Raw genomic sequence first — 15,724 nt, 5'->3', positions numbered from 1 at the left:
ATGCCCCCGCCTCCTTCCCCAAATCCCCAAATTTTTAACCCTAACCCACCCCTCTCTCTCTCTCTCTGTCTCCGCGAACTACTCCCGCCGTCGACCCATCCGCCGCTGCCTCCGCCTCCTGTCATCGCCGCTGCTTCTGCTTCCGCCTCCTGTCGTCGCCTCTGCTTCCTCCCCCGTTCGCCGCCGCTGCCTCCAGCTCGATCGGGCTCCCCCTCCGCCTTCATCGCTGCGAGATCCGCCTCTGCCGCCTCAAAGGTATATGTATATGTATATTCTGTGTGTGTGTATATATTCTGCGAGATCGTGTTGCTTTGCCTCTAATGCTTGGGTAATCACTATCTATCTGTTATCTAACCTGCTCAAGTTTTTCTTTTTGGAATTGGCTTTCATTTTGTTGGTTACTTTACTTGATAGACAGAGCTTCAGTGACATGGCCAACTTTTTGCCTATTGTACTTCATTCATTTTTTTTTTTTTGTGTGTGTGTGTGGCATATTTCCAGTTTAACCTCTATGTGGATTTTGTAATATTTCTATATTTAATGCAGTGGGTGCCACCAAGTCTAAGTGTCCCAATACTAGATTTGGTAGATGTTGTTTTCCAGCTGCAAGACGGGGGTTGGATCAGGTATATGATATGTATAATTGTTTAGATTATGTTAACTATCGTCCCTTATTTTTATATTTGACAGAATGTCCAAAAGTTTCAGTTTGCTAGATTTCCTTCTGGCTAACTTACCAGTGCATTACAGGCGGAAGGCTTTCTGGGTGGCCAAACAGGTATTACAGTTGGGAATGGGTGATGCCTTCGATGATTGGTTGATTGAGAAAATCCAACTTTTACGTAGGGGAACAGTGGTTGCTTCAGGAATCAGGCGGATTGAGCAGGTTATCCTTCACAGCCTTCTTGAATTAAGATGCCTGTTTATATTTTTCTCAATGTTTTTGATGAACCCTCCCTTATTTGGAGTTCTCAATACTTGGTAGCATAAAAGAGGATTCAGATTTTAACAGGTCTTGACTCTAATTTCATAATTCACAATTTTATTTTAATTTTGGTTTTACTTGCTTCATTTTAAACAAAATTCACAAAATCTTATAGAACCCATTTCAATTTTGGATTCATTAAGATAAGGCTCACAAGGGAGCAACATCAACTGGCTTCTTGTCAGTTATCATTGCCTCACAGATAACAACTGTGAGGTCCATGAGTAGTTGATATTTTTGCTACATATGGGCATGCAAGTAAAACAACCTGAAACTTGAGTCAGTAGTTTACTATTTACCAGGCAGCCTTTTATAAGCAGAAGGGGTGTTTGGCATGTCTTTTGTTCAGGGAAACTTGTACTTGCGGAAATCTTAATAATGGAAGTGTGGGGTGCTTATTATTTTCTCTCTGATTCACGTTAGATACTTTGGCCTGATGGAATATTCATAACAAAACATCCAAGGCGACAACGACCAACTGCCTCTGGAAACACACCTCTACGTTCAACTGATGGCCAACCCCCCATATCTGTATATTCACCTAAGAAAATTGAGGATGTCCACCAATGGGAAGAGCAACAACTAAAGGAAGCTGAGCGTCGTGCAAAATTTGTATATGACCTAATGATTGGTAATTTTACTTGTTTAACTTTAACAACTTTCCTCTTCATTAAAAGCATTATGCCAACATTATCCTGTACTCAAATTCCAAATGCTGGTTATGCTTGTAAGTCAACTCTATTTTTTATTGAATGCAGATAATGCACCAGCTGCTATTGTGAGTCTTTTTGGTCGAAAAGAGTATGAACAATGTGCTAAGGATCTCTACTACTTTATTCAGGTGATGTCATTGTGAAATGATCTACCTAGAATCGTGTCATCACACTGGTTATTGATTGCCTGACCTATGAACATGTGATCTTGAAAAATGTCCCACCAATTTAACAGAACAAATTATCTCTTTGCTTTTTCTTTATTTATTTCTATGTTCCAAGTGGCTTATTCTTGTGGCTTGAACTCATTAGAAGTTTGATCCCAAGCAAATTTATGCTATGGTGGAAGATAATTGAAGGCAGACCGGAAAATCCAACATGCAGTCATTAACTCTCCTACTGTTTTCCTTTCATCTAAATGAAAAATAACTTTCTCCTCTGTTCACTTTCCTCTTCCTATTGTTGCCGGGCCGCTGTTTGATTTCTTACCACAAATGTTGTCCCTCTAATAAAATTTTCTTCAAGTAGAATAAATGCATGTCAATTTTGCACCACTTCTGGTTCCCATCAGTTTTGTAATCCGATAGTTACAAATAGAAGGAAAAAGAATGGGAAAACACCATTGTTCTGTTGGCTGTGCTTCTCATGCCATTTCTGGTTGGAAGATTGACTAATGAATAGTTGTGGCTAGGTTGCTCGTGCAGTCTTCTGTGTATATGAAGCAGTTGGCCTTTTTTTTTTTTTTTTTTTTTTTTCTGGAGTTCTCATTGTTTTTTATGTAGCTTTATGAAGGTAAAGTTAAATTCAATGAGTCTCAATGTTTTAATTTTTTATTTTTAATAATTTTTTTTGTTAAAACATATATATTTTTTAATAAAATAATTATTTTAATTAATTAATTAATTATTTTTTATTATTTTAATTTTTATTTATTTTTTTAAATTTTTATATGTTTTAGCTGTGGTAATTTTCTGTCGCTAAATATTTTTTTAATAAAATAATTATTTTAATTTTTTTTATTTGTTCAAGTGACAAAATATTTTAGCCACAAAAATATTTTTAATAAAATATTATTTTTTTATTTTCGTCGCTAAATTTTAAAAAAATTATAGTATTAGCTACATAAATATTTTTGTCGCTAAATTTTAAAAAATTACATTTGGCGATAGAAATATTTCCATTGCTAAATTGGCGACAGATCCGTCGCCAATAAAATTTAGCGACGATGACTTTTGCGAAAATTGATTTAGTGATGGATTTTTGGCTTTAGTGACGGAATATTTTCGTTGCTAAAATTCGAAATTCTTGTAGTGCTTGTATTGAGAAAATTTAGATGTTCTAAGTTAGACTTATGGATGTATTAGAATCACTAAGAAATGATAAAGCTAGTTGGATTGGAATCAATGGGATAATAGGAGATGGCAAAACAACTATATGTTAAACTTGAATAATTATAATAATGAAGTTGCTGAATCATTTGGGATAAGAAATATCTGTTACTTTTAGATGATGTTAAGGAATATCTTGACTTGGATGAGATTGGAATTCCTGATGGTAAAAATGGTAGTAAGGTTGTTTTGACAACTAGACATGATTAAGTTTGTTGTTTGCTAGTGAATAAAGTGGTCGATTTGACAACATTATTCAAGAAAAATGCATTTGAGATGTTTCAAGGTATCTTACAACACTTTGAATTTCATAAAGATTGAGAAAAGTATTGCCTTGTAAAAACTATCAAGCAGAAAATCAAACAAAAAATAGTTTAGTCATTTGGGAAATTGGATGCAATTTGCAATTGTTGCATGAGCAAGTATCTAAAGAGCACACAGAAGAGTATTATAACTTGTTAAATTGGTTCTCCTATAGGCATATGGATGATGTCTAGAAACAATGATTTCTTTTTGTTGCCTTGTATCTTGAAGGGAGTGACATCTAATTGATCATTTGATGAGATGTTTGGCAATAGCATATTTCCATTACAATGACTATGAGAAGGTAACTTTGGATGTGTGTAATACCTTTGGACACCTTATGGATCTTTCATTATTGGAAGAAAGTAAAGAGAACTGTGTTACTAAGCAAAAAATAGTACAAAAACCCCCAGAGGCAAAATCCTAGAGTAATAAGCATCATGTCTCATTGAGTCAAAATAAATTTGATCAGTTATTGCCTATCCTAGATTGTAGTTATCTTTGAACACTCAAAATGTGGGTAGAAAATTTTTTAGAAGAGTGTTGAGAGATCACTACAATCTGGGCTAGGTGGTAATTGATCAAATCTATTCTGACTCAGCGAGATATGATGCTTATTCCTCCAAGATTCTGCATCTAAGGGTCTTTGTAATTGTTTTTTGCTTAGTAACACAGTTCTCTTTACTTTTTTCAAGTAATGAAAGATCCATAAGGTGTCCTAAGGTACTACACACATCCAAAGTTACCTTTTCGTAGTCATTTCCATGGAAATATACTACTACCAAACACTCCATCAAATGATCAAGGTAGATGTCACTTCCTTTAGGATACAAGGCACCAAAAAGAAAGCATCTTTTCTAGACATCATCCATTTGCCTATAGTAGAATCCTTTTAACAAGTTATAATACTCTTCTATGTGCTCTTTGGATGCTTGCTCATGCAACAATTGCAAATCGCATCCAATTTTTCAAATGGATGAATTGTTTTTTGCTTTGGTTTTCTATTTGATGGTTTTTGCAAGTTGTTCTATCAAGAGTGGAATATAATGACAATCCCTTAATACTTGTTTTGTAAGGTAATACTTTTCTAGATCTTTGTTACATTCAGGGTCTTGTTAGGATACCTTGAAACATCTCCAATGCATCTTTCTCAAACAATGTTGTCACATTTACCACCTTATTCACTAGCAAAGAACAAACTTCATGATGTTTAGTTGTCAAAACAACATTACTACCATTTTTTTCATGAGTAATTCCAATCTCACCTAAGTTGAAATATTCCTTAGCATAATCTAAAAGTAACAGATATTTCTTATCCATTAATGTCACTGATATTCTACTTGCATTGGCACGAGCATCTTTAGTGCCTTTTCTTGTTCAATCTTTTTAAAATGTCTCATCGCAAATCCTCAATACCTAGATTTTTCTCACTATTTTCCTTAGAAACGTCCATCTAAATGACTATCTTAAATGATTTAGCAACTTTTTTATGGGTATTCAAGTTCATCAATATGGTTGTTTTGCCAACCCTTTTCCTTCCATTGATTCCAATACTCCTAATCTTATCATTCCTTGGTGATCCTAATACATCCATAAGTCTATCTTGGAACTTTTGAATCTTTTCAATACAAGGTGCCTTTTTCTTCACAACAGATTCCAGTTGTCAATCAACCGTCAACTCATCTTCTATTCGAATTCCATGTTCCAAAAGTTGGTTTACTTCTTTGAGCTTCTTCTTCATTGCTTCACTGCAATTGGAAGATGACTTCTCCCTTTATTTGTCATATTTGGCTGTTAATTTATTCACTTGATCCTTGATCTTTGTAACACTTTTAATCCATTGCTTGAAAGTTTCTGATTGTTCCTTTTTCTCATGTTCAACTTTTTTCTTGTAATCCCTCATTCTTGCATGTAGATTCCTTACTGACCTGCTTAATTCATCATTAACCCCATTCACATCATTTGAAGAGGCATTGTTTCTAACATATGGATCCACAAAGATTGGCTTAGCTTGGGCTGTTGCGCTAACCCCATTTGCTACTCTGCTACCAGTGCACCAGCAACACCTGTTGCTATTGCAACTGCTTTAGCCAATGGGGAAATATGGGGAGATTCACAACTGTACAGGACAAGATGAAACAGGTAAGAGATAATGTGATACGATTTATGAAGGAATTTTATATCAACACTTCTAGCAACAGAGGGGATGGTAAATCAGCATACTACTCATAGTGCAGAAGGGATGGTGTATGTATATTTGTGTGTGCATTTGTATGTATATAAAGCGTGTATACAGGGGCGGAGCCAATGTAGGCCCAGTGAGCCTTGGCCCGCCATTGAGTTTGGCCTGCACTCAGGCTCGCTAGAAATTAAATATTGGGAGAAACCCTACTTGGCTCCCTCAATCAGACCCTCTCTCACTCGCCTGCCGCCCACGCCCTCTGTTCTTCTCCCTCTCTTGCACGGTCGCGACTCGCACTAGCTCTCGCTCGCTGCCGCTGGCTTCGGGCTTCCACTTCCTATCTCTTGCTCTCACTTGCTCCGGCCTTTCTCCGTGCCTATGTCGGATCGGACGATTGGAACCATTGCTGAGGTCGCCTCTGACTCGCTCGCCTCGCCTTCGCTCACCCTCCTCGGTCACCCACTGCTCGCCTCGCTCAGTCCGTCAGTCGCCGTCGCGCCGACTCGCTCACCCTCTTAGACCAGCAACGCTGAGGCTGAGCTAGCTTTTTTGAGCTCTCTCTGGGGCCTGGGCCTTTGTCTCCGTCGCTTGTCGCCTCTGCCTCGGCCCTAGCCCTCGTCGTTGGCTTACCCTTTCGGCTCCAGGCTTCGACCCGACCCCCCTGTCTGCCGCTGATCATTTTTATCCAAGAAGGTAAATTTTTTTATCCCATTTTTAAAATTAGGTGAATTTAAATTTTGTTAACTGATGTTGGTTAATTGATGTTGGGGTTTTGTTTTTGAAAATAAATTTGTTAATGTGATGTTAATTGATTGTTAATGTTGGGTTAATTGATTATTAATGTGATGTTAATGTTGGGCTAATTGATTGTTGGATCAATTGCACAGGCGCATGTAATTTGATATTTTGATTGTTGGATCAATTGCACAGGCACACGTAATTTGATATTTTGATTGTTGGATTAATTGCACAGGCGCACGTAGTTTGATATCAATTGTACAGGGGTACGTAATTTAATATTTTGATTGTTAGATCAATTGGACAGGCGCACGTAATTTGGATATTGATCAATTATAATTTACATGTGCACTTGATAAATTTACGAATTTATGCATTCTCTAATTATCATTTGTTATCTTGAATTTGAAACAGTCCTGGATAGATTTTTTAAACAAAAATCTTCGTCAGTTGTAGAAGATGTTGATAGGGAAAAATCAAATAGTGTTACTTTTGATATTACACAACTTCCCATCGATCCTGGACTAAGAATTCCAATTTTGGATTACGATGTTAATATTCGAGATCAAGTCCGGAGAGCTTATATGCAAAAAGGTCCGTGTCAGCCTCTAGACCATGACTTTCCATATATACCATTTGGACAGACACAAACTAGACGATTCAATCCTGCTTGGTTTAAAGAGTTTGGTAGTTGGTTGGAGTATAATGTATCAAAAGATGCTGCTTTTTGCTTGTATTGTTATCTATTCAAAACAAGTGTGGGTAAACAAGGAGGAGGCGATGCTTTTGTTAGTGAATGATTCTCGTATTGGAAAAGTAAAGATAGGCTTAATATTCATGTTGGGGATCATGATAGTGCACACAATAAAGGTCGCATCAAGTGTGAGGCTTTGATGAATCAAGAGCAACATATTCAATCAGTTTTCTTCAAGCAGTCAAAACAAGTATGAAGTGACTATCGTATTCGTCTTACTGCATCAATTGATTGTATTAGACTTTTGTTGCGACAAGGGCTTTCGTTTCGAGGTCATGATGAATCTGAGAATTCAGAGAATCCAAGTAACTTTTTAGTCCTATTGAAGTTTCTAGGTGATCATAATGATGAGATTAAGGCAATTACAATGAACAAAGCTCCTTTAAATTGCAAATTAATGATGAGATTAAGGCAATTATAATGAACAAAGCTCCTTTAAATTGCAAATTAACATCACCCAATGTTTAGAAGGATATTGTAAGTGCTTGTGCTGCTGAAACGATCAATGCTATTATCAAAGACATTGGAGATTCATTTTTCTTAATTCTAGTTGATGAATCTCGTGATGTGTCAACAAAGGAGCAAATGTCAATTGTTTTACGTTATGTGAACAATAGTGGACAAGTAAATGAACGTTTCATTGGTCTTGAGCATGTTTCTAGTACTACAGCTCTCTCACTTAAGGCTGCAATAGACAAGACATTTTCTAAATATAACTTAAGCTTGTCTAGATTGAGAGGACAAGGTTATGATAAGGCAAATAATATGCATGGTGAGTTCAATGGTTTCAAATCATTTATTTTAAAAGAGAATCCTTGCGTCTTTTACATTTATTGTTTTGCTCACCAGCTTCAGCTAACTCTTGTAGCCATGGTAAAGAAGAATACTCTAATTTCTAACTTTTTTCGTTTGGTTGCTGATGTGGTCAATATTGTTGGAGCATCGTCTAAACGTTGTGATCATCTTTGAGAGAAATAAGCAAATATTGTTGCAAAAGCATTGGAGAATGGTGGGATTTTAAGTGGAAGGGGACTTAATCAAGAAACTACCCTTCAACGTTCTGGTGATACGTGTTGGGGTTCACATTATAATTCTTTGATCAACTTGCTTGTCATGTTCTCAGCTGTTATAAATGTAATTGAAATGATTAGTGTTGATGGATCAAATTCTGATAAAAAAGGTGAAGCATATAATTTGTTGGAGTCAATACTGTCATTTGATTTTGCATTTAATCTACATTTGATGAGAACTGTTTTGGCGATGACAAATGAATTATCAAAGGCATTACAGAGAAAAGATCAAGATATTGTAAATGCAATGGAATTGATGAAACTATGCAAACAACGACTCTAGTCTTTTAGAAATGATGGGTGGGATTCGTTTGTGCAACAAGTCTATTCTTTTTATCAGGTGCACTACATTGATGTTCCAAACATGGATGATATGTTTATATGTTGTGCAGCTCGTGGTCGCCCACAACGTCAAGCTCCAGAAATAATATATTTGCATAATTTCTGTGTAGATTTATTTTATGCTGTCATTGATATGCAACTTCAAGAGTTGAATGATCGTTTTTCGGAGGCAAATACCAAGTTGCTTCTTTGTGTAGCATGTCTATGTCCAAATGATTCATTCTCTGCTTTTGACAAGAAAAGATTGATTCAACATGCTGAGTTTTATCTAGAAGATTTTTCATCAGTAAATCTCCTAACATTTGATGATCAAATAAAAACTTTTATTTTTAATATGCGCTCTAACAAAGAGTTTGAAGGATTAAAAGGCCTTGGTGATCTTGCAGAGAAGTTGGTTATGACGAAAAAAAAACATAATATATCCGTTGGTGTACAAACTTCTGACTTTGGTACTAGTTCTTCCGATTGCTATTGCTACTGTTGAGAGAATATTTTCTGCAATGAACATTGTGAATGATAGATTGCGCAATCGAATGGGAGATCAGTGGATGAATGATAGCCTAGTTGTTTATGTTGAGAAAGAGATATTTTCGAATATTAATAATGAAATTATTATACAACATTATCAAAATATGAAACATCGCAAAGAACTATTGTAAGGTATTGAATAAATAATGTTAATTTTTAGCATATTTATATTACTATATTGTTTCTTATTTTTTTCTTTAGTAAGTTGCGCCTTCACTGGATATTTTTTCTGGCTCCGCCCTTGCATGTATATATGTATATGTGTGTGTTAGTATATGTATATGTGCATGTGTATGTATGTATATCTATGTGTGCATGTATATGTATGTATGTATTCATATATATGTACATATATGTATATATGTATACGCGTGTATATTTTTTTAATTACAGGTAAACACATACATATACACTCTCCTAGTCATTTTAGCAAAGCCCAAGATTTGGATGGTTCTTGTGGACTTCAAAGAGACTTGGTCGAGTATGATTTTGGCATTGCAACTGATTACCATCTTTCTCAAGAGCGAGATCCTCCAGAGCACTCGGCAATATCATCATCAACAACCAAACTTGCAGCAGTTGATGAGTTGACAAGCCACTCAACAAGAACTACTGATAAGACGTATGAAGAGGAGATAACAGTTTCAGTGTCACCACACGAAGAAATGACACGTCACTTCACAATCAACTTTGCTATTAAGCAAATTGTGAAGTATCTTGGCGACATTTGGGAGGGGGAAAGATTGGAATTTTTGGTCTTGATTGGGAATGGAAGTAGCTAAAGCCTTGAACTACCTGAGATAAGAAATATGTTCGAAGTGTATTTCCCCAACTATGACAGCCTAATACGACTCCAATGTAATGTTGAGCAGGTACAAAAGCCTTCTTCTACTGGCAGTCTTTCCCGCATCTTGCCGCTTGTGGATTACATTGATTGAAGGACAAATGTGGATGACCTAGAATTCTTTGACTTTGCTGATATTGCTGTCAGTATTCTAAAAGGTGCTAGGCTCTAGTCGGGCGGCAGGCTGGCGCCTAGAATTTTTTTTATTTTTTATTAATACATTAATAAATATTAAAATAAATGATGTAACAACACTAGTTGCTTGTAATAACAAAGGTAACAACAAGGAGACAACTGGGGTGCGAGCAAATATTAAATTGACAAGGCTTGATGCTTGCTATAGTAGCAAGCACGCAAGCTTGCGTTGTTGCTGGTGGAGGTGGAGGAAGATGGATACATATTGGAGGAAGACAAGATCGGTGACGAGAGAGGATGACTAACAGATGAGATCAGCGACAACGAGAGAGAATGGCTAAGAGATGAGATCGGCGGTGCGACAACGAGAGAGAGAGAGAGAGAGAGAGAGAGACGAATAACCAGAGAGAGAAAGGGTAAAGGGGAAGGGGAAATAAAGAAGGGAAAGGTCGTGCGTGACCTAAGCGGCGACCCAGGCTGCGAGGCATTGCTGTGACCCGATTAATCGGCCCCGACGCTTAGGGGTGCCGAGCAACCCTTAATTGGGGCGGCCAGTGGCTGCTGAACGCCTAGGCGGCCGCCTAGGCCGCATTTTCAAACATTGACTGCTGTGTTCATCGTGCTGAAAACTCAACCACAGAATGTTAACCAAACGCTGGCCTTGGATTTGGAGATCAGATTAGAGGATTGTTTGGTACCCTGGAACTTGTTTTGCAAGAACGTGGGTAGTACCGTGCTTGATGATGATTTTTATAACCATCTTTGTAACATTCCACATCAAACGATAGAAAGGACCAGAACAATTTACCCTAATAGGCCTACGTAAACTTTCTAAGGGTCACCCATCCTTGAGCTTCTTCAGGTCAAGCACGCTTAACCCGGGGGTTCCTTACCTACATTCAGTCTAAAAAGTATCCAACTGGTTGTGTTTTCTTTCTTACTTATTCTCGATATATACTACATTTCTCTAGGCTCTTGGGGTATTGCATTCTCCCCCCTTGAGCACATGACATTCTTGTCATGCGACCTTACAACTGGTTCTAGATCTTCTCCCTTTTGGGGGCTTCCATCTTAGAAGCTGCTCCTTATACAGGTTCTCGAGCCTCGACGTCATTCTCTGCCCTTATCGGACCGCCTTCACCAAGGGTCAGCTTTGATACCACCTGCAACATCCCGCATTGAGCGATAGAAAGGATCAGAACAATTTACCTATTCGGCCTATGCGAACTTCCAAGGGGGGTCACCCATCATTGAGTTTCCTTAGCTCAAGCATGTTTAACCCGGGAGTTCCTTGCTTATATTCAACCTAAAAGATATCCAGCTGGTGTTGTTTCATTCCCTACTTATCCTTGATATATACTACCTTTCTCTAGGCTTTTGAGATATTACAATCTCTACCAAAACACCATACGTTTAGTTGAAGAACGTCGAGGCCATCCACTTGCTATTATTTTCTGCTCGCAATGGCTCTGAAAGGTATGAAAGATGGTAGTGTCTGGGAGCTCACACTCCATGAAGTAATGTGGCAACAGCTATCATCTCAGTTACAGCGATGGACTGTTGCAAACCTAATTAATGTCTTAAGATTCGTGTGGGAACGTCTGGGTACAGATGGTTAACCTGGAAGAGTTCTTTTTTAGGGGAAGGTACCCCATTGTCACCTGAAGTTGGGGGAAGATTGACTAATTGAGAAGATGACTTGAAGGTGACCTTGAATCCTCGTGCAGACCGTGTAAAAACATGCAAGAATGTAAGTAGAATCTTTCCAACGAAATACCTGTCGGAATGAACTCAATTTGAAGAACTAAGCATTGAAGTGAATCCAGATGATAATTGGTGGGATATTGAAGTGAAAGCTATTGCAAGTGAATTGGGTAGCTTCAAAGGTTTGAATACTCTGAAGTTGCATTTGCCAAATAAGAATGCACTCAAAGGACATCAAATGGTATGGGACAACATTGATACATCCAACACTAGAACGCTTCAGAATCATTGTTGTTTGATTTTTGCAGTTGCTGGACCCATGGTCAAGTGGAACGGATGATGGTTTGCCAGCATCTCTTCCTCTTGTCTTCTTGCTCAGTTGGAGGACTTGGCAGATAACATGCATTAGATCATTCTTTTGATTACTTGTTGTAAACCTATTGTTACATATACGCATATGTTTACGTTCATAGGTAGGGGTGTCAACAGTTCAGATTGGTCCGGTTCTATAAGAATTCAGTAACCGAACCATTTTTAACGGTTCTGAAAAAATAAGAATCGTAACCGAACCATTACATATATAGAACCAAACCATGACCAATTCGTCGCATTAGACCGGTTTCGGTTCTATCCAATTAACATTTAGCTTCTAAATATTTTCGCAAAATATGAAATTACAAACAAATTTGTTAATTAAAATAAACCCATAACTTCATTAATACTTCAAATCTTAAAGTAAAAGTAGAACAAAATAATTCATAGACTAACTTATCAAATTAGATTACATCGACTATTTAGTATAGCAATAGCGCATAAAAATCTAGAAATAAAAGAGTTTATGAATAACAATAACCAACCAAAAAAAAAAAAAAATAGCAGATTAAAATTGCAAGTAATAATATATTTATGCGTATGTATATATATATACCCAAAAAATTATAATATATATACAAGTATAATATTGGTTCCGGTTCAGTTTGAACCACGGTTTAAAAAGAAAAACCAGTAACCAAACCAAATATATCGGTTCTTAATTTTTTAGAACTAGAACCTAATCGTTGAACCATAGAACCAATCCAAAAGGCACGATTCAGTTTGATTCACCGATTTTCGGATATTTTTTGACTCCCTTATTCACAGGTGGTTTATATATGTATATATATGGTAACTGTTGTTCTTGCATATGGGAAATAGTTATTTGTACCTCGTGTTGCCTTGTAGTTATTATTTTTTCCTTCTTGTCCTGTTTTTTGTAATTACATTGATTTAATATGTTGTGTTGCATCCTTCTATAAGGCTTCGTGTTTCAACAATTTTACTTTCATGTGATCCCAAATGGTCAAGCTTCTAGAGTATTTTTGGGAAGTCCTCCGGAGGATGGCAGAATTCACGAGGGTTTTAGCGTTGCTTAGAGTTTGCCCAAGTGGCCTTGTTTTGTTTCAAATGCCATTCCTATGAATAACATCTAGAGGAGGGTTAATTATATCAATAATTACTCAATTTTGCATTCTGTTACTGTTTGATCACTGAATTTTGAAATGTTACCTGTTAGTCACTAATATTTCAAAACTGTTACTGCGCTTAGTCACCAAACTTTAAAATGTTACCTACTAATTATTAATATTTCAAAATTGTTTTTCACCCGTCACTCATTAGTCATTGAACTTTAAGTTAATGAGTGACAAATGAGAAACAATTTTGAAATATCAGTTACTACCAAGTAATATTTTAAAGTTCAGTGACTAAGCAGTAATAGTTTTGAAATATTAGTGACTAACAGGTAACATTTCAAAGTTCAGTGATCAAATAGTAATAAAATACAAAATTAAGTGATTATTGGTATAATTATCCCTTCAGAGGATGACATAGATTTATACATTGCATTTCAGTGCATTGAATTTTGCTAATTAGCCAGATGGCTTTACCGACAACCTTGCCGAAACCATTTATCGCGATGAAAGACAAGCACCAAATTTTGCACACAACCCACAGTCTGAAGAAATCGAAGCCTCCATTGCTTTCTCTCGAAGTCCAACCTAACCTGCGTTTCTTCCTCCTCACTGACAATCACAACTCGCCACCACCGGCCACCTCCTGCCACCACTGGCCCACCTTTCTTCCTCCTCGCCGACAGCCAGAACTCGCCACCATCGGCCCACCTTTCTTACTCCTCGCTGAAAGCCACAACCCTCCACCACATGCCCACATTTCTTCCTCCTCACTGATAGCCATAACTCGCCACCACCGCCCGCTACTCGCCACTACTTGTCACTGGGACAAGATCCAGATCTCAAAAAAAGGTGGAAGGAATCTCTTGCTGTCGGCAACAATGTCGGACCTAGGTAAGCTTGCTTCCTTTTTTCCCACTATAATCCTCCATTTTATGTTCTTTTTTTTGTACGATTCGTAAGAATACAAAGAGTCCGATGAAGAAACAGAGTCCGATTCAATCTATTGACAATGTTGCACTCGATTTCTGGCATGGGCATCGGAGAACGGCTAGGGCTAGGGTTTTAGTGAGCAGGGACGATTCGCGGGATTGGAAGTGGGCTACTAGTGGAGATAGGAATTTTGGTAGTGATAATGTGGTGAAGAACTGGTTGATTGGACTGGGGCTGAGCCGGTACGCTCATGTTTTTGAGATACACGATGTGGATGAAGAAGTTTTGCCAATGTTGACATTGGAGGATCTCAAGGATATGGGTGTGGGGTATAAATGTTGTTGGGTCGAGGCAGAAAGTGTATTCTGCATTTCAAAAGCTTGGCAAGGGCTATTCTTGAGATTTTGCATGGTGGTAGCAGCTTAAGATTGCAGCCATGGCAGAGATGGAACGAATGCATGTCTCGGATGGTTTAAGTACATTTGTTTTCTTTAATAATACTAATATATTTCATATGGTACTTAGTTTTGGAATTGAATTGTATCCTTGTTTATTTCTTTCTCTCTGTTTCCTCTTACATATGGTTGGTCTCACTTATTTGTGACAAACATAACAATTAGTGATGAAAGAGGCAAAAATTTTCCAAAATTTTATGATTGGTATCACATATGCTTGAACTACTATTTCTTTTTGGTAGTCTTCCTCTAAAGTGATGGGGTTAATGTTTTATGGGCATTCTGTAATTATTGTTTGTTGGCTAACTGTTTAGGTCCACTTGAGAGTTGGTACTTGGTAGGACTAATCTCTTATTCGGCTTGCTACCCTACAATTTGGGTGGGGAATTTTACGTAGAATTAGTGGATTGAGCATGTTTATTTTTTTCCAATGGTCTGGGAGATCTAATCAATTTTTTCCCCTTCATGCGGTAATGTGAGATAGGCACTCTTTCCCAGGCTCGAAGAATGTTCGTGAAGCAGTGAAACACTTTGGTAAGGCCCCTGGTGTGACACACAACCACACAAAGCCTTATATGCGATCCAGGGGAAGAATGCTTGTGAAGTAGTGAAATTGAATTTGTAAAATGGGCTTTGAAGAAACTATTCTTTTTATTTGTTAATTATATGTATTCCATTCAAATGTTACTTGGTCTTGTAAGCTACCTGAAGAATGGGTGTTTCTTATTTAACTTTTCGAGAAAATTGTTGTGCACTGTTTTTGTAATTTCTTAATTTGTTAATGTGATGCATGCTAGAAGTTAATTGTCAAGCAAGCTTGTTGTTCATGACTGCTTGCTTGCATCTTCTGTTATTTTTTGAGCTTGAGTATTCTGAACGCGGGTGCAGGAAATGGTGTTGTCTATTTGAATTGTGAGTGGATAAAAAATTGATTGAATCGAAATAGAACAGTTTTTTTAATTCTTGCTAAGTTAAAATAGAAAATTTTTTAAGCAATTTTTTTTAAAAAAATATTTTAAATATTGTTAGGACATATGCACGACACGTATTTGCTTTACAAAATATGCACTAGAAAAGAATTATCTAGTAGCAGATTTCTCCCTCAAAAACATTCATTGGACCTTAAATTACAAAACTCAAATTGGAAATAACTTCGGTTACACTCCATTGCTCTCACCGTTCAATCTTGTGCAAAGGGAAAA

General features: G+C 37.2%; 1 protein-coding gene across 1 annotated transcript; it reads left to right on the top strand.

Annotated features, from left to right (window-relative positions):
• On the top strand, positions 1-15,277 carry LOC127801478 (uncharacterized). Its single transcript, XM_052336681.1, has 6 exons — positions 1-255; positions 547-626; positions 751-886; positions 1,409-1,616; positions 1,744-1,826; positions 14,837-15,277. Exons 1-6 carry the CDS (start codon positions 1-3, stop codon positions 14,861-14,863), a joined length of 789 nt encoding a protein of 262 aa, XP_052192641.1. The 3' UTR covers positions 14,864-15,277.
• The last annotated feature ends 447 nt before the right edge of the window (positions 15,278-15,724 follow it).

The sequence above is a fragment of the Diospyros lotus genome, chromosome 5 (genome assembly GCF_014633365.1).
Source record: "Diospyros lotus cultivar Yz01 chromosome 5, ASM1463336v1, whole genome shotgun sequence".
NCBI lineage: Eukaryota > Viridiplantae > Streptophyta > Magnoliopsida > Ericales > Ebenaceae > Diospyros > Diospyros lotus.
Note: the sequence above shows the minus strand (reverse complement) of the source record. Positions and strands in the feature narration are given on the sequence as shown.

Excerpts from the sequence above, each read along its gene's own strand:
- LOC127801478 (XM_052336681.1), top strand. The coding sequence starts at position 1 with ATGCCCCCGCCTCCTTCCCCAAATCCCCAAATTTTTAACCCTAACCCA. Across the intron at positions 256-546 it reads CCGCCTCTGCCGCCTCAAAG|TGGGTGCCACCAAGTCTAAG; the intron begins GTATATGTATAT and ends TATTTAATGCAG. Across the intron at positions 887-1,408 it reads GAATCAGGCGGATTGAGCAG|ATACTTTGGCCTGATGGAAT; the intron begins GTTATCCTTCAC and ends GATTCACGTTAG.